The sequence below is a fragment of the Erpetoichthys calabaricus genome, chromosome 16 (genome assembly GCF_900747795.2).
Source record: "Erpetoichthys calabaricus chromosome 16, fErpCal1.3, whole genome shotgun sequence".
NCBI classification, from domain to species: domain Eukaryota; kingdom Metazoa; phylum Chordata; class Cladistia; order Polypteriformes; family Polypteridae; genus Erpetoichthys; species Erpetoichthys calabaricus.
This window is the reverse complement of record NC_041409.2, coordinates 10,550,225-10,567,242: the sequence shown is the minus strand read 5'-3', so window position 1 is coordinate 10,567,242 and position 17,018 is coordinate 10,550,225. Positions and strand designations below refer to the sequence as shown.

The following is a 17,018-nucleotide window of genomic DNA, read 5'->3' as shown; positions in this document are numbered from 1 at the left end:
GAAATCCCATGTACATAAGTATTCACAGCCTTTGCTCAATACTTTGTCGATGCACCTTTGGCAGCAATTACAGCCTCAAGTCTTGTTGAATATGATGCCACAAGCTTGGCACACCTATCCTTGGCCAGTTTTGCCCATTCCTCTGTGCAGCACCTCTCAAGCTCCATCAGGTTGGATGGGAAGCGTCGCTGCACAGCCATTTTAAGATCTCTCCAGAGATGTTCAATCGGATTGAAGTCTGGGCTCTGGCTGGGCCACTCAAGGACATTCACAGAGTTGTCCTGAAGCCACTCCTTTGATATCTTGGCTGTGTGCTTAGGGTCGTTGTCCTGCTGAAAGATGAACTGTCACCCCAGTCTGAGGTCAAGAGTGCTCTGGAGCAGGTTTTCATCCAGGATGTCTCTGTATATTGCTGCAGTCATCTTTCCCTTTATCCTAACTAGTGTCCCAGTTCCTGCCGCTGAAAAACATCCCCACAACATGATGCTGCCACCACCATGCTTCACTGTAGGGATGGTGCCAGGTTTCCTCCAAATGTGACACCTGGCATTCACACCAAAGAGTTCAATCTTTGTCTCATCAGACCAGAGAATTTTCTTTCTCATGGTCTGAGAGTCCTTCAGGTGCCTTTTGGCAAACTCCAGGTGGGCTGCCATGTGCCTTTTACTAAGGAGTGGCATCCGTCTGGCCACTCTGTCATACAGGCCTGATTGGTGGATTGCTGCAGAGATGGTTGTCTTTCTGGAAGGTTCTCCTCTCTCCACAGAGGACCTCTGGAGCTCTGACAGAGTGACCATCAGGTTCTTGGTCACCTCCCTGACTAAGGCCCTTCTCCCCCGATCACTCAGTTTAGATGGCCGGCCAGCTCTAGAAAGAGTCCTGGTGGTTTCGAACTTCTTCCACTTACGGATGATGGAGGCCACTGTGCTCATTGGGACCTTCAAAGCAGCAGAAATTTTTCTGTAACCTTCTCCAGATATGTGCCTAGAGACAATCCTGTCTTGGAGGTCTACAGACAATTCCTTTGACTTCATGCTTGGTTTGTGCTCTGACATGAACTGTCAACTGTGGGACCTTATATAGACTGGTGTGTGCCTTTCCAAATCATGTCCAACCAACTGAATTTACCACAGGTGGACTCCAATGAAGCTGCAGAAACATCTCAAAGATGATCAGGGGAAACAGGATGCGCCTCACCTCAATTTCGAGCTTCACGGCAAAGGCTGTGAATACTTATGTACATGTGCTTTCTCAATTTTTTTATTTTTAATAAATTTGCAAAAAACTCAAGTACACTTTTTTCACGTTGTCATTATGGGGTGTTGTGTGTAGAATTCTGAGGAAAAAATGAATTTAATCCATTTTGGAATAAGGCTGTAACATAACAAAATGTGGAAAAAGTGATGCGCTGTCAATACTTTCCGTATGCACTGTATAATCCTTTGAACCCAAAAATGATCATCTATCTCCTCTGTAAGGTAAAATAATTTAGATTACATGATTACATTTAACTTTGTGTTTTCTTCTCTGATTACAGTTTACATACAGAATGTGAAGTTTTATTTCTTATACTTATGACTTTTAATATGTTTAACTACAAAATAATTAATTGAAAGGTGTGTTCCTGAAGTATACCATTTATCTAAAGCTGATTGGTGAAAATTAAAATATATTGAAATATGTTAGATGAACCAACTAATAAAAGGAAGCTTTCTGTTCAATTTCTTCAGTCTGCCATGATGCTTTGAAGAAGACCAATGGGGGGCTCCACCTACAGGCGCAAATAAAGGACGTCAATGTTTGAATTTCACATATTACAATAGCTCAGAACTTTTGTTTATTTATTTTATTCCACAACAGTCAATTCTTTGAAGCTAGATATTCTCATTTATTTCCTCCATACCAGCTTTTCATTCCATTTTAGTCTGGGGGATGCTTACTGGAAGAACACCAAAGTGTGTCGGGATTGCACAGATAGTGTTCAGTTTTGTTTCAGTGTTTAGTTATGTTTACTTTCATTTTGATTGACATTTTGTAAAATAATTTTTTTATGGATGTGACCATTCTGTGTATTTGTTTCACGACAGAGCCATTTTGTGTTTGTAGTTTTCTTGGGCACCACCATTTTGTGTTTCCACATTTTTGTGATGCAATGCGTTTTATAGATAGCACATGGCCTGTGATATCGTGGTGGGCCTGTCCTTAAAGATTCATTAACTGTCTAAACTTTGTCGAAATAAAAAATGAAGACTTCAAGATGAAAAATAAATGTTTCTGAGAACTCTTTTGGTTAGAAAAAGTGTGAATTTATTGCACTTTTTTTGATATGATGATTGATCTCATGTCTTACTGTGCTTGCCTCAGCTGTGTTTGACTACCCCTTAAATCTCTGACACTTCATTAAATTTAAAAGGTCTATCAAAATTTACATGGAAAATGCCATTGGCCATGACACCCAAAAGGAAAACACAAAGGTATAATAAATGCAAAACTAAAAATGAATAAGAGTGTTTTTTCTCCCACATCCCTAAAGCCGATGTCGTATTATGAAACTTCTGCTTGTGGGGTATGTCAGACACTCTGATGGCAGTTGCAGATTTTGTCGATGGACCATGTTAGTTTAAATGACTGAAAGCCACAAGCCATATCACATTTAATGAGTGTGTGCCAACCTTCCAGCATAGTCGCGCTTGCCTCTTTTTGTGACAGTCAGTAGTGTACTGCCTGATGGAGCTGGTGCTGTATGAAGAATTAACAGCTACGGTGAGTTCAAATGTAATCACAGCCCTATTTTTCATTTTCCATTCTGTTGCGGTACGTAAGACTCGAGATATCAGACAGACGATGCCTATGAATGAATAAGTTATATTCCAATATAACTCGGAGTCCTGCCACGTGCAAAAGTTCGCTGACGACACTGCTATCGTGGGCTGCATCACAAGTGGGCAGGAGGAGGAGTATAGGAACCCCATCAAGGACTTTGTTAAATGGTGCAACTCAAACCACTTACACCTGAACACCAGCAAAACCAAGGAGCTGGTGGTGGATTTTAGGAGGACCAGGCCCCTCATGGACCCCGTGATCATCAGAGGTGACTGTGTGCAGAGGGTGCAGACCTATAAATACCTGGGAGTGCAGCTGGATGATAAATTGGACTGGACAATACTTCCTTAGAAGACTGGCGTCCTTCAACATCTGCAATAAGATGCTGCAGATGTTCTATCAGACGGTTGTGGCGAATGCCCTCTTCTACGCGGTGGTGCGCTGGGGAGGCAGCATAAAGAAGAAGGACGCCTCATGCCTGGATAAACTGGTGAGGAAGGCAGGCTCTATTGTAGGCATGGAGCTGGACAGTTTGACATCCGTGGCAGAGCGATGGGCACTCAGCAGGCTCCTGTCAATCATGGAGAATCCACTGCATTCACTAAATAGGATCATCTCCAGACAGAAGAGCAGCTTCAGCGACAGACTGCTGTCACCGTCCTGCTCCACTGAGAGACCGAGGAGATCGTTCCTCCCCAACACTATGCAACTCTTCAATTCAATTCAGCTGGGGGTAAACGTTAACATTATTCAAAGTTATTGTCTGTCTGTACACCTGCATTGTTATCACTCTTTAATTTAATATTGTTTTTTTTTGTATCAGTATGCTGCTGCTGGAGTATGTGAATTTCCCCTTGGGATTAATAAAGTATCTATCTATCTATCTATCTATCTATCTATCTATCTATCTATCTATCTATCTATCTATCTATCTATCTATCTGTCTATCTGTCTATCTGTCTATCTATCTGTCTATCTGTCTATCTATCTATCTATCTATGACTCGCTAAGATTGTGTAAATGAAGTCTATGACCAAAAATTGCTTAAGACGATATATGACTATGTGAATTTCCCCTTGGGATTAATAAAGTATCTATCTATCTATCTATCTATCTATCTATCTATCTATCTATCTATCTATCTATCTATCTATCTATCTATGAACACATCTTTGCAGTGGAATGCTGCATCATCTTGGGTTGGTTCCAGCCTTGCGCCTGATGTTACTAGTGTGGCCTCTGGATATGTAGATTAGAGTATAAATGAATTCTAATAATACATTATTAGACTTACAGCAGAGTAGGCCCACTGAGAACTCCAGAAAACACTTCATCTTGTATGGCAGTCAGATGCTTGTTCTTATGAAGGTACCTGAAAAAATAATTTTAGAAGATGGTAAGCAGTTATAGTCATCATTTGTCATTTTAACACATGGTGAGTAGTCACAGTCATCATTTTGAAAAGTACACATTGATCATCGGGCCTGCAAACAATGTAAAGGAATGAAATATACAGCAGTGTGAACATGGCATAGGAAGGTTCCAGTTTTGGGGCTGATTATTTGGCAAAATGCTAAACCAATAGTAGGCATGTCCTTCCATTCATACATTGTCAAACTTGCTTAACCTATGCCAGTCGCGTTGGGTACAAGGCAGGGAACAACAAAAGTTGGGGTGACAGTCTTCCATAGTGCACACTCACTTTTATAAAGTCCAATTACTTTACATATTAATTCTAAAGTTATATCTTTTCTTAATTTGTGTGTATTAGGGATGTGTTAAGAACACCAGAGGAGCTTGGGAAAAGCCTCAAAGACACAACAACATGGAAACCCCCCATAGAGGCAGCAGCCAGTCTGGGATTCCAACCCAGTCTCCAGGAGTGCTAATCACCATATTATCATGTCACCCAACATGGTGTAGCAGCGCAATGCGATTTATGTTATTTGCAACCCTTTCCAGCTTCATGCAAATCAACAATTCTTGTTCACAGATCTTCTGAGATGCATCTTGTGAAGAGCTACTGTATGTGATTTAAGAACTTCAACTCCTAACAGACCCTGCTGTGGCCCTGATTGGACGTCTGAGAGGAGTGTAGGGGCCGCTTGGGAAAAGATTGGCCAGCGGAAACTTTGAAAAAGGAAGTTGGCTAGTCAGTAAGGAAGGTCTGTTGTGTGTGTCTGAGTTCACCTGTCTGTCTTGTCAACAATACCGTCATCTGTGGATTTTCGTCTTTATGCTGGATCATCGCACCTGTATGGATGTGTGCACTGTCTTGTACCTGCCTGTCGTGTGCTTACGTCTTAAGTTCTTAAGTCACGAAGCACTGCTATAAAGGTATGTGGGGTTCCTAATTCTGCGTGCATGAGGTTGATGCAGCTTTGCAGATCAAATGACCACATACTAGGCTGTTATTCCCCTATACCGCTACCCCATAGACGCTTATAAGTAGGGCTGCAAATGTCCCCTTTCATGTTTGTAGCTCTGCTCAGTTATTCAGCATTTCTTGGCAACTTCTAGTTGTTTAGTTGTACAGTAGAGTATGATAATGGATTCCTGAACAGTACAGAAAGGAGGCCGAATCTGAAGAATCATCCTTCACTATGTTCTTCACAAACAAATGGTGCCGACCAAAATAGTCAAGCTCACCTGGACACTTGGCTCCAGCACTAGATGGTTCTGGAGGTTCCATAATAGTACAAGATGAGTCTTTCTGACATGTTTTGGATTTGCTGTCTCATTTATTAAGCATATACAATGCTAATGGTTAGTCAATCATGCAGCCTGTGTTGGTTGCCTTACCCACAAGTTGCTTAGGGTCACTCATTGATTTGATGAACAAGTCACTTTGACCTTCTGAATCAGCAGGTGGAGCTTTCAGAAGAGTTTCAGGGTTTTGTAGCTCCTTGTGGAGTAATGGTGATTCATAGATCCTGCCAAATTTCCAATGATGTTCAATTCTGTACTGTAATACACACAACACATTCAGGTGGCATATGGGGACTTAGCTCTGCCTTAATGAATTCACATTGGCGCTCCACATTCTTGGCCTCTATGTGCAGATCTACGCTATCAGAGTATTTTAGTTGGAACTTCTTTGTAATATTATATTAAATTAGCAACTAAATATCAGAAGAAGCACTTCTAAAACATATGGCACCCTTCAACTCCATGTGCTAAAATCCCTAAATCTCATTGCAATAATAAACTAAAAGTAAGAGTGTTTATCTTGGGTCTACAGCACAAAGATCAGTTTTAACATCAGGGCCAGCACAAACACTGATGTGGTAAAACTCACAACAAGGACTTCACTATTGCTTAATTCTGCCCCTTTTTGTTTCATAGGTCAGATTTAGAGGGCCGACACAAATTAAGACTCTATATCCCATCGAGGAGGTCAAGAAAAAAGGAAAACAAAGGAATGAATGAATGTAGCTGGGCTCATTATCGGATCTTCAGCGCACAGTCCATGTTAAGAGGTGCAGCTGCCTTCAGATTGCATGAGCAGCCACTGTCTCTGTGTGTTTCACTTATCGTCTGTGTCAGGTACTCACTCCAGATTTGCTTCCATATTCCAGTAATGTGAGTGTCCGGTAAACTGGTCCCGATCTCAACGAGTGTAAGACTGTATGTGACAATGCCCGGTGAGGGACCGGCACGCTCTAATATGGATGGTTCCTGCTATGCACCTAGGTGATATTGTAACTGAATGAAAGAGTAAAGCTGTGCCCTTTATTTCAATAAAAACATTCTCCAAGTGGAATGTCAAGGAGATCTTTGGCAAACTTCAGGTATGCAGCGATATTTTTTTTGGAGATCAGCAGCTTCCTCCTTGGTGTCCTGCTCATGGACACCATGCCTGTTCAGTGTTTGGTGTAGGATAGACTTATGAACAGAGATGTTCACCTGTTCTAATGATTTGATCAAAAGCTGTTAGTTGTTACTGACTAACTCTAGCTTTCTTTTCTGTCTTGTTGAGCATTCTGCATTGTGCCTTTCAAGCCATCTTGGCTCTAACACCCACTTCCAGGGTAGGCAGCCACAGTACTAGGTCATCTCCATTTATAAACTTCTGGTCAGGAGCATGCACTAATACTGCATTGCTGCACCCACCACACGACAAGCCACCTGGAATGGGACACGAGTGCAGCAAGAGGGCACCTCAGCACCACACTGGAACAGTGTCAGGTTTGTGGACTGATGAAGATCTATACTCTTTGAAGTTACTTTGCATGCCTTGCCATCTTGATGTAAATCAACACTTCTCAGATGCTTCTTGTGAAGAGCAAATTTAAAATGTCCGAGTCTATTGTTATAGGTTAAGTCAGGTCTAAATCACACCTCCAAATTCATTTCATTGGTTGGACTCCAGGGTTGCTTTTGTTAAATAAGTTCTACATTACAAGTTAAATTAGACTGTGTTTGTCAATTGTTGTAGCTTAGATGAAGATCAGACCTATTTTATGGCAAAGACACAGCTGATCATCTTTTTCCATATCTTTCTGTCCTCTACATCTTGTTCTGTTACACCCATCACCTGCATGTCCTCTCTCACCACATCCATAAACCTTCTCTTAGGCCTTCCTCTTCTCCTCTTCCCTGGCAGCTCTATACTTAGCATCCTTCTCCCAATATACCCAGCATCTTTCCTCTGCACATGTCCAAACCAACGCAATCTCGCCTCTCTGACTTTGTCTCCCAACTGTCCAACTTGCGCTGGCCCTCTAATGTCCTCATTTCTAATGCTATCCATCCTCGTCACACTCAATGCAAATCTTAGCATCTTTAACTCTGCCACCTCCAGCTCTGTCTTCTGTTTTCAGGTCAGTGCCACCATCTCCAACCCATATAACATAGCTGGTCTCACTACCGTCCTGTAGACCTTCCCTTTCACTCTTGCTGATATCCATCTGTCACAAATCACTCCTGACACTCTTCTCCACCCATTCCACCCTGCCTGCACTCTCTTTTTCACCTCTCTTCCACAATCCCCATTACTCTGTACTGTTAGTCCCAAGTATTTAAACTCATCCACCTTCACCAACTCTACTCTCTGCATCCTCACCATTCCACTGACCTCCCTCTCATTCACACACATGTATTCTATGTTGTTCCTACTGACCTTCATTCCTCTCCTCTCTAGAGCAGATCTCCAACTCTCCAGGGTCTTCTCAACCTGGTCCCCCCTCTTGCTACAGATCACAATGTCATCAGCAAACATCACAGTCTACGGGGACTCCTGTCTAATCTCGTCTGTCAACCTGTCCATCACCATTGCAAATAAGAAAGGGCTCAGAGCCGATCCTTGATGTAATCCCACCTTCAACCTTCAATGCATCCGTCACTCCTAGCACAGACCTCTCCACTGTTATACTTCCCTCTTACATATTTTATTTACGAGTTTCCGCACTTTTTTAAAACTCTATTTATAAAGAATTTCAAAAACAAATCACATCACTTTTCTACATAGTCACCTTCATTTGCGATGCAGTTTTCCCAGCGTCGTACCAATGTTTTAATGCCCAATTACTACTCCTCCCATCTTCACCGTTTCCAACGAAAATATAAAAGTGAGGAAACTTTTTGAACATTCCTTGTATCTAGTTTTTTCCAAAGGGCTGACATACTTATTCTTGCCACTGTATTGATTAGTATAGTATGTATTGATTAGACACATAACAACAGTGATAATTGGGTGTACTAGAAGAACATAGAAAGGTTTATGGGTTAGATAAACTTCATCTAGCAGTTCGGACAGGTTAGAATTCAAGCTGCAGACATGTTTTATGGACAGTCAAATAAAGTAGTCAAACGAATGTTGGAATTCTAACACTAATAGAGATTGGCAGATGACGTCATCATAGAAAAAACAAATTATACAAGTCAGTATTTCCTATGTTATTCGCCAGATATGAAAAGTATTAAAAAAATGAGATGATTCATTCAAATAGTAACTTATGAAATGAAGAGCCTTCAAGCATTGGAGTCCTAGAGTGTCTATGTGGATTTTGGCAATTTTCCCGACATCTGTGTGAGCTTCCTCTAGTTATTCCATCTTCTATCCCAAATTCCAAAGACCTGCAGATTACAAGCAGCGGAGATGTTTTATGGACAGTCAAACAGAGTAGTCAGATGAATATGAAAGTTCTAACTCTGGCAGACATCTTTACACAGAAAAACTAACCCTGCAGTTCCTATGATTGTTACCAAAGGTGAAGAAAAGCTGTCAAAAAATCTGACCATTCACAAAATTAAGGTAAATCGATTGGGAAAAATAGTGAAACGTAAAATTAAAAAATACAAAATTGAAGATTTAAACACTGACAATATGGGATGTTAGCTTTGACCCTCTGTGTCATGGAGTCAGTTAAAAAAAAAAAAACACTGCCACTGCCCTGTGCATCGAGGTGGTGCAGGGAAAGACACAGTGCAGCTGATGAGGAAGGAGGCTTGTAAAGAGGCACATGCAGTTGAAAGATCAGTATAGCCACTTCTCATTGGTTGCACCGAGAGTTAACCGGGTCAACGCCCACATTGCCTAGGATAACTAGAGCAGGAGAATGAAAGGGGAGAGGCTGGATTTGGAGAAAAGTGTTTGGAACGTCTGCATTGAGGGCAGCTCCGGAGGCACTTAGGAAGTTTCCTTTAGCATGATGAAATGTAGAACCTGCAAAAGGATCATGGAGGCAGGGAAGAATTGTGGACATGGAATCAGATTGTGCTCTGCAGGTACCAGTCAGAGGTGGCAGAGTGAGTTCTCTGCGGACCTATGGGAGGTTGCAGTGAAGGAGCATAAAGTTGTGGCTGAGTTCGGGGTGAAGGACACCAGGGCCTTTGACACAGAGCACGAGTTCGGGGTGAAGGACACCAGGACCTTTGACACAGAGCAGCGGAGATGAGTGCATTCATCATTTGAGGACCTGTGATCGTCGTGGCCATAGAAGGTACAGCACTAGGATGTAGTAAGAGGGGTGAATGAGTCATCGCTTGCAGTGTCGTCGGGAAGGTGGCATTTGAGGTGATGTGGTTGCCGTTTGTGGGTGTGTGTGCTTCTTTGGAAGCTGGAGTCAAAGCGGACATTTATAGATAGATAGATACTTTATTAATCCCAAGGGGAAATTCACAAATTTCCCAGAGATCCTGTCAGAGGGATTTGACCTGAATTTAACTACTGTATTTATGACATTTATTTTTCCCATCCAGCCATGCTTAAGACTTTCTGAATCCAAGCAGCGTCACACTGCTCTGCCCATATCAGCCCATTTTCAGGAGGGATCTGGAATAGCTCCAAGACATTATGTTCACTGTAGGTGTGTTCCTAAGAGAGAATGTGTCACGCAGAGGAAATATTGAACTTCCACACAGAGATGGACTTTGGTTTACGGTTTACCATGTAATTTAACTTCCAGAGAATCAAAAAGAACTTCCTGGTAATGCAGAGATCTTTCCTGAAGCAGTTCCAAAAATAACCGAGCCTTCATTTTAAGCTGATATTTGTTTATTTATGAACCATTAACTGCATACATTCCTCAATTTATGTGTCTTTTGGAGTCTGCATTCCTAATCTTTATCAATAGAGATAACGTATCCAGCTAGTCAGCCATTTTCTGAACTCAAGTATCTAATTCAGGGCAGCAAATAGCCATGGCTCATCCTAACATCATGGAGCAGAAGCTAGGAACTATTCCTAGATGGGGCACCATTTCACTCTAGGACAAGATGGTTTGCCTACTTTTATAGAGCATACTGTGAAACCAAACCTCTGCCTGTTTAAAAAAAGAAAAAGATAACTTATATTGGAGTGCTAGAGTAGTTGAGGCAGTGGAAACATCAGAGGCTTTAAGGCTAAAAAATGTGTTACATGAATCTTTATATGCTGGCTTAGGCCCTCGTCACACTACATGACTTTCTCATGTAGACAAAGAATGTGATAATTATAATGTGGAGTTTATGGTAATCAGTGGTTGTTAGTCGCAGGTGGTCCTCCATATCTTTTACTTTCACAATGGGGCCCTCAGTGCAAAACAATTTGGGATCCGCCACGTGGGAGCAATCCCTTCAGTCTAAAGAAGGGAAGGCTCTTCAGTGCTAGTCAGCACGCACACTACGTGCTTTAACCTTTATTAACTCAACATCATTCCACTCTTCTTTTGCACAGATTAGCTACAAAACCAGATGAAACATGAATATGAACTGTGATCGTATTTATCAAGTGTGTCAGTGTAGGAAAATGGTCCTAATTGGCTCAAAAACCTCAGAGTGATGCAAAGTTGGTCCTACTTTTAAGAGCAGGAGTAAAAAAACATTTTATCAATTTTCTGAATTTAGGAAATTACTCTTAACTACACCAGGATTTAGGAGCTGTCAGAAGATGGCATTCAGGCAGAGATTGGCACAAAAGGTGAAACATGTCAAACGCTGGACAATAATGAAATTATAACACAAAGTACATTTCAAAGAACCAAACAAGTGCCCAACAAAATGGCCAAAAGACTGCAAAACTTAGATAGGGGAGAAAAGACACCAAAACGATGGAATGGCAATTCACTCAAGGAGTGGCGGAGAATCCTTTCAGAGTCTGCCAGATGCTGCAAAGATGACTGATTACAGCCCCTGGGGTCCGTATTCTAATTAGGAGCCTCATCCTGCCACCATCAAAGACAATTAAACTACAAATTACACAATTAAGAAAGTATTGGGAAACATAATTAAACTAGCAGAAGAGATTAACAAAGGATATTTACAAATATAAAACAATTAACTGATAAGGAAAGCAAATTACCGAAGTTCCAAAAAAAAAAACGTGATGACTCAAAGAAAAAAATGCAAAAGCTACAAAAACACAACGCGGGTGTGAGACTCACACCAAACCATGCCAGGTGAACTATCTGTATGTAAAACTTAAAGAACGTTTAAATTAAAATTCCTTTTCTTTAGATAGATAGATAGATAGATAGATAGATAGATAGATAGATAGATAGATAGATAGATAGATAGATAGATAGATAGATAGATAGATAGATAGATAGATAGATAGATAGATAGATAGATAGATAGATAGATACTTTATTAATCCCAATGGGAAATTCACATTCTCCAGCAGCAGCATACTGATACAATAAATAATATTAAATTAAAGAATGATAATAATGCAGGTGAAAAACAGACAATAACTATGTATAATGTTAAATGTTAACGTTTACACCCCCGGGTGGAATTAAAGAGTCGCATAGTGTGGTGGAGGAACGATCTCCTCAATCTGTCAGTGGAGCAGGACATTGACAGCAGTCTGTCACTGAAGCTGCTTTTCTGTCTGGAGATGACACTGTTCAGTGGATGCAGTGGATTCTCCATGATTGATAGGAGCCTGCTCAGCGCCCGTCGCTCTGCCACAGATGTTAAACTGTCCAGCTCCATGCCAACAATAGAGCCTGCCTTCCTCACCAGTTTGTCCAGGCGTGAGGCGTCTTTCTTCTTAATGCTGCCTCCCCAGCACACCACCGTGTAGAAGAGGGCGCTCACCACAACCATCTGATAGAACATCTGCAGCATCTTATTGCAGATGTTGAAGGACGCCAGACTTCTAAGGAAGTATAGTCGGCTCTGTCCTTTCTTGCACAGCGCATCAGTATTGGCAGTCCAGTCTAATTTATCATCCAGCTGCACTCCCAGATATTTATAGGTCTGCACCATCTGCACACAGTCACCTCTGATGATCACGGGGTCTATGAGGGGTCTGGTCCTCCTAAAATCCACCACCAACTCCTTGGTTTTGCTGGTGTTCAGTTTTAGGTGGTTTGAGTCGCACCATTTAACCATATAAATAAAGTTACAAATGTCTGTCTGTGTGTCTGCCTGGACACCACTCAAGAATGGCTCAACTGATTTACATTGAATTAAGTATGAATTGCTGTCTTGGTCCCTGTCACACTGCAGGCTTCTTTTTTCTTCTGTCCATCTACTGGGTTGCTTGGTGGAGGCTTTTTTGAAAAATCTTGCTATGCGACACAATATTTTCTTACATTTTAAGTCCCAAATCAAGAATTCATACAAACAGAATGTTTAGGGATAAATTAAAGGTAGACCCACTTTAAACGCAGTGTATGCATTACCTCGGTAGTACCTTCGGGGGCAGACTTCCACAGTTACATATTTTCATGGAGGGTACACGCTGTCGGATGTAGCCATACATGTTCTGTGGAACTGATTTAAATCCAAAGAACAAAGTGCCTGCTGTCGGATTCGGAAAACCAAAAAAACAGCGAAACATCCATTTGAAACCATACATGCAAAGTTATAGCTCTTCACAGCCACATTATATAGGGTGAAATATTGACAGGCAGTGGTACAGGTTAAATCGTTTTCATTCCAAGAATATCTCTGATTAATAATAATTACCCGTCGGCAATTTCCTATTTCTGCCTTCTCTGCTATGGCCATCCAACAAATCACTAGGTCAGGTAATGGAAATTGCAGGCACTGATTTCAGAACAGATTGCTTCTTCCATGTGCAGCTTTATGGTACTTACTCATGAGTGATGTCATACAGGTCATACGCTCCAAAAAATACAACAAAAAATATCTGACGGTTATTCACCTCAAATGACTTTTATATAACTAACAGTATATTTACTATTTCAATTTAACTGTAATACTCCGGTTAATGTATTATCAATGTGCATTATAAAGCGGAATAAGTATTTATTTAAGAAATTAAATTAAATACTGTTCATTCTTTTCCAGTTTTGAAGTAGTAATCTACCGGTAACTCAGCTGTTCTACCTCCTTGGCATTAATCCCAAGTATGTTTCCAGCTTGGAGTTCTATGTAATTACAGTTTAGCCCGAGTCAGCCATGGGGTGACGTGTAATGATCCTCTTTACAGCATTACGCCTGAATAACTCTCACAACAGTATTCTGGTAGCATCTAGCGGTGAACAATATCATACTGCAAAAATCTGTTACTCTTTCTATGCATTTTGTCACTCTAAGGCAGCATTTCTCATCCTTTTTGCCCTTACGGAACCCTTGAAATAATATTCATGTTCTAGGGAACTCCTGCATAATAATTATATCATTATTAGTTTTTTTTTTAATTTATAAAATTTAAACATCATAAGGAAAACATGTATAACATAATATAACAATACTAAGTGCTATACTTTATCGTCTATTTGCAATTTTCAAAAGAATAAGATAAAGTAAATTAAAACGCATGCTTATTATTTAAAAAAGCCAATTTTTAAGTTCAAATACTGAAACTGTTGTTAGAGTAATTTAAAAACACGGCCTAAATAAAAGCAAACAAAAGAAATACATTGGAAAATGGGGAGAGAGGGAAAACATACAGACTTCTCATATTCAAGAGTGAATACATACAGTGCATCCAGAAAGTATTCCCAGCGCATCACTTTTTCCACATTTTGTTATGTTACAGCCTTATTCCAAAATGGATTAAATTCATTTTTTTCCTCAGAATTCTGCACACAACACCCCATAATGACAACGTGAAAAAGTTTACTTGAGGTTTTTGCAAATTTATTAAAAATAAAAAAAACGGAGAAATCCCATGTACATAAGTATTCACAGCCTTTGCTCAATACTTTGTCGATGCCCCTTTGGCAGCAATTCCAGCCTCAAGTCTTTTTGAATATGATGCCACAAGCTTGGCACACCTATCCTTGGCCAGTTTCGCTCATTCCTCTTTGCAGCACCTCTCAAGCTCCATCTGGTTGGATGGGAAGCGTCGGTGCACAGCCATTTTAAGATCTCTCCAGAGATGTTCAATCGGATTCAAGTCTGGGCTCTGGCTGGTCCACTCAAGGACATTCACAGAGTTGTCCTGAAGCCACTCCTTTGATATCTTGGCTGTGTGCTTAGGGTCGTTGTCCTGCTGAAAGACGAACCGTCGCCCCAGTCTGAGGTCAAGAGCGATCTGGAGCAGGTTTTCATCCAGGATGTCTCTGTACATTGCTGCAGTCATCTTTCCCTTTATCCTGACGAGTCTCCCAGTCCCCACAGTATGATGCTGCCACCACCATGCTTCACTGTAGGGATGGTATTGGCCTGGTGATGAGCGGTGCCTGGTTTCCTCCAAACGTGACGCCTGGCATTCACACCAAAGAGTTCAATCTTTGTCTCATCAGACCAGAGAATTTTCCTTCTCATGGTCTGAGAGTCCTTCAGGTGCCTTTTGGCAAACTCCAGGCGGGCTGCCATGTGCCTTTTACTAAGGAGTGGCTTCCGTCTGGCCACTCTGCCATACAGGCCTGATTGGTGGATTGCTGCAGAGACGGTTGTCCTTCTGGAAGCTTCTCCTCTATCCACAGAGGACCTCTGGAGCACTGACAGAGTGACCATCGGGTTCTCATCACCTCCCTGACTAAGGCCCTTCTTCACCAATCGCTCAGTTTAGATGGCCGGCCAGCTCTAGGAAGAGTCCTGGTGGTTTCGAACTTCTTCCACTTACAGATGATGGAGGCCACTGTGCTCATTGGGAACTTCAAAGCAGCAGAAATTTTTCTGTAACCTTCCCCAGATTTGTGCCTCAAGACAATCCTGTCTCGGAGGTCTACAAACAATTCCTTTGGCTTCAGCACTTCATTCCTTTGTGCTCTGACATGAACTATCAACTGTGGGACCTTCTATAGACAGGTGTGTGCCTTTCCAAATCAGGTCCAATCAACTGAATTTACCACAGGTGGACTCCAATTAAGCTGCAGAAACATCTCAAGGATGATCAGAGGAAACAGGATGCACCTGAGCTCAATTTCGAGCTTCACGGCAAAGGCTGTGAGTACTTATGTACATGTGCTTTCTCAGTTTTTTTATTTTTAATAAATTTGCAAAAACCTCAAGTAAACTTTTTTCACGTTGTCATTTTGGGGTGTTGTGTGTAGAATTCTGAGGAAAAAAATGAATTTAATCCATTTTGGAATAAGGCTGTAACATAACAAAATGTGGAAAAAGTGATGTGCTGTGAATACTTTCTGGATGCACTGTACCTGCATGCTAGAAAACACATTGGATTGATAAGAGACAAACTGAACTTCTCACGTTTCTTGCCTGCAGTAGTTTGCACTAACCAGCACCAGTTAACTCATAAGTGACACTAGCGCTAGTTGCTGTATGATAAGTGAAGCATGGACAGCATTGCCAGGCATCCTAGTGGCTGTTACTACAACTAACGCAAACTCAAATGTATTCTTTTTAGAGAAGGTTTATTATTTTCTTCCACTGTTCAACTTTATTTATTTGCCACTGCTATTCATTACCATTTCTCACAGAACCTCAGTTGAGAAAAGCTGCTCTAAGATAACTGATCAATATTCATGATGAGTTAGAAAGGGGAGAAAAGACACCAAAAGAATGTAACATCAATTCACTCAACCAAAACATAGAATGGTGTGTAAATGAGAAGCTGTAAAGCCAGTTTTAGAACAAACTGAAACTGAACCCTTAGTTGAATCAAGTGATAGTGATGTGCTCATCAGATGCTGACACAGATAGGGAAACTGATTCAGTCAGCACTGTAGAAGCAAACTGCTGTGATATTCCTGGTGAATTTGGTGGCATAAAGCTTCAGCATGGTGAAAGTAGGTGCTTGGGAAAAAGGTAAAATGATTCTAATCAAGTAGAAGAATAAAAATGCGTTAGCCTCCTAAGCACTATTCACAATGCAACAACTGTTCAATGCTTGTGTTGGGGAAACATGGAAGTCACTAAGCCTTGTACTGTGGCAGCCTACCATAACACAATGAGTGCATCCACCATGCAGATCAGGTGCTCGCATTCTACCCATCATGCACAAGCAACAGAAAAAATATTATAAGAAAAGTGTGCAAAGAAACATGTGTCTGCTGTCCCAGTTCTGATTTCGAGCTCTGCATTGGTGACTGTCTCAAAACATGTCACATGAAGAACGTGGACTAAATATGCATCAGTACAACTGTGGACACTGGACATACCTTTTCAACTTTAATAATAATAATAATTCCTTTATAGAACACTTTTCAAGGTACTCAAAACACTTCACACAGTGAGTGGGGAGCCACTTCAACCACTAATGTGTAGCATCCAACTGGATGATGCAACAGCAGACATTTTGCTCCAATGCACTCACCATACATTAGCTGTTAGGGGGTGAAGGGGTAAGAGATAGTTAGCCAATTAGAGACAGGGAATGATTAGGGGGC

General features: G+C 41.2%; 1 protein-coding gene across 3 annotated transcripts in view; it reads right to left on the bottom strand.

Annotated features, from left to right (window-relative positions):
* tshr (thyroid stimulating hormone receptor) overlaps positions 1-17,018 on the bottom strand; it is a 196,243-nt gene that overhangs the window by 27,694 nt on the left and 151,531 nt on the right. For all 3 annotated transcript variants that reach the window (XM_028821623.2, XM_028821624.2, XM_028821625.2), the window contains one exon: positions 4,118-4,195. In XM_028821623.2, coding sequence (XP_028677456.1) covers positions 4,118-4,195 — 78 coding nt within the window. The remainder of the gene's footprint in view (positions 1-4,117; positions 4,196-17,018) is intronic.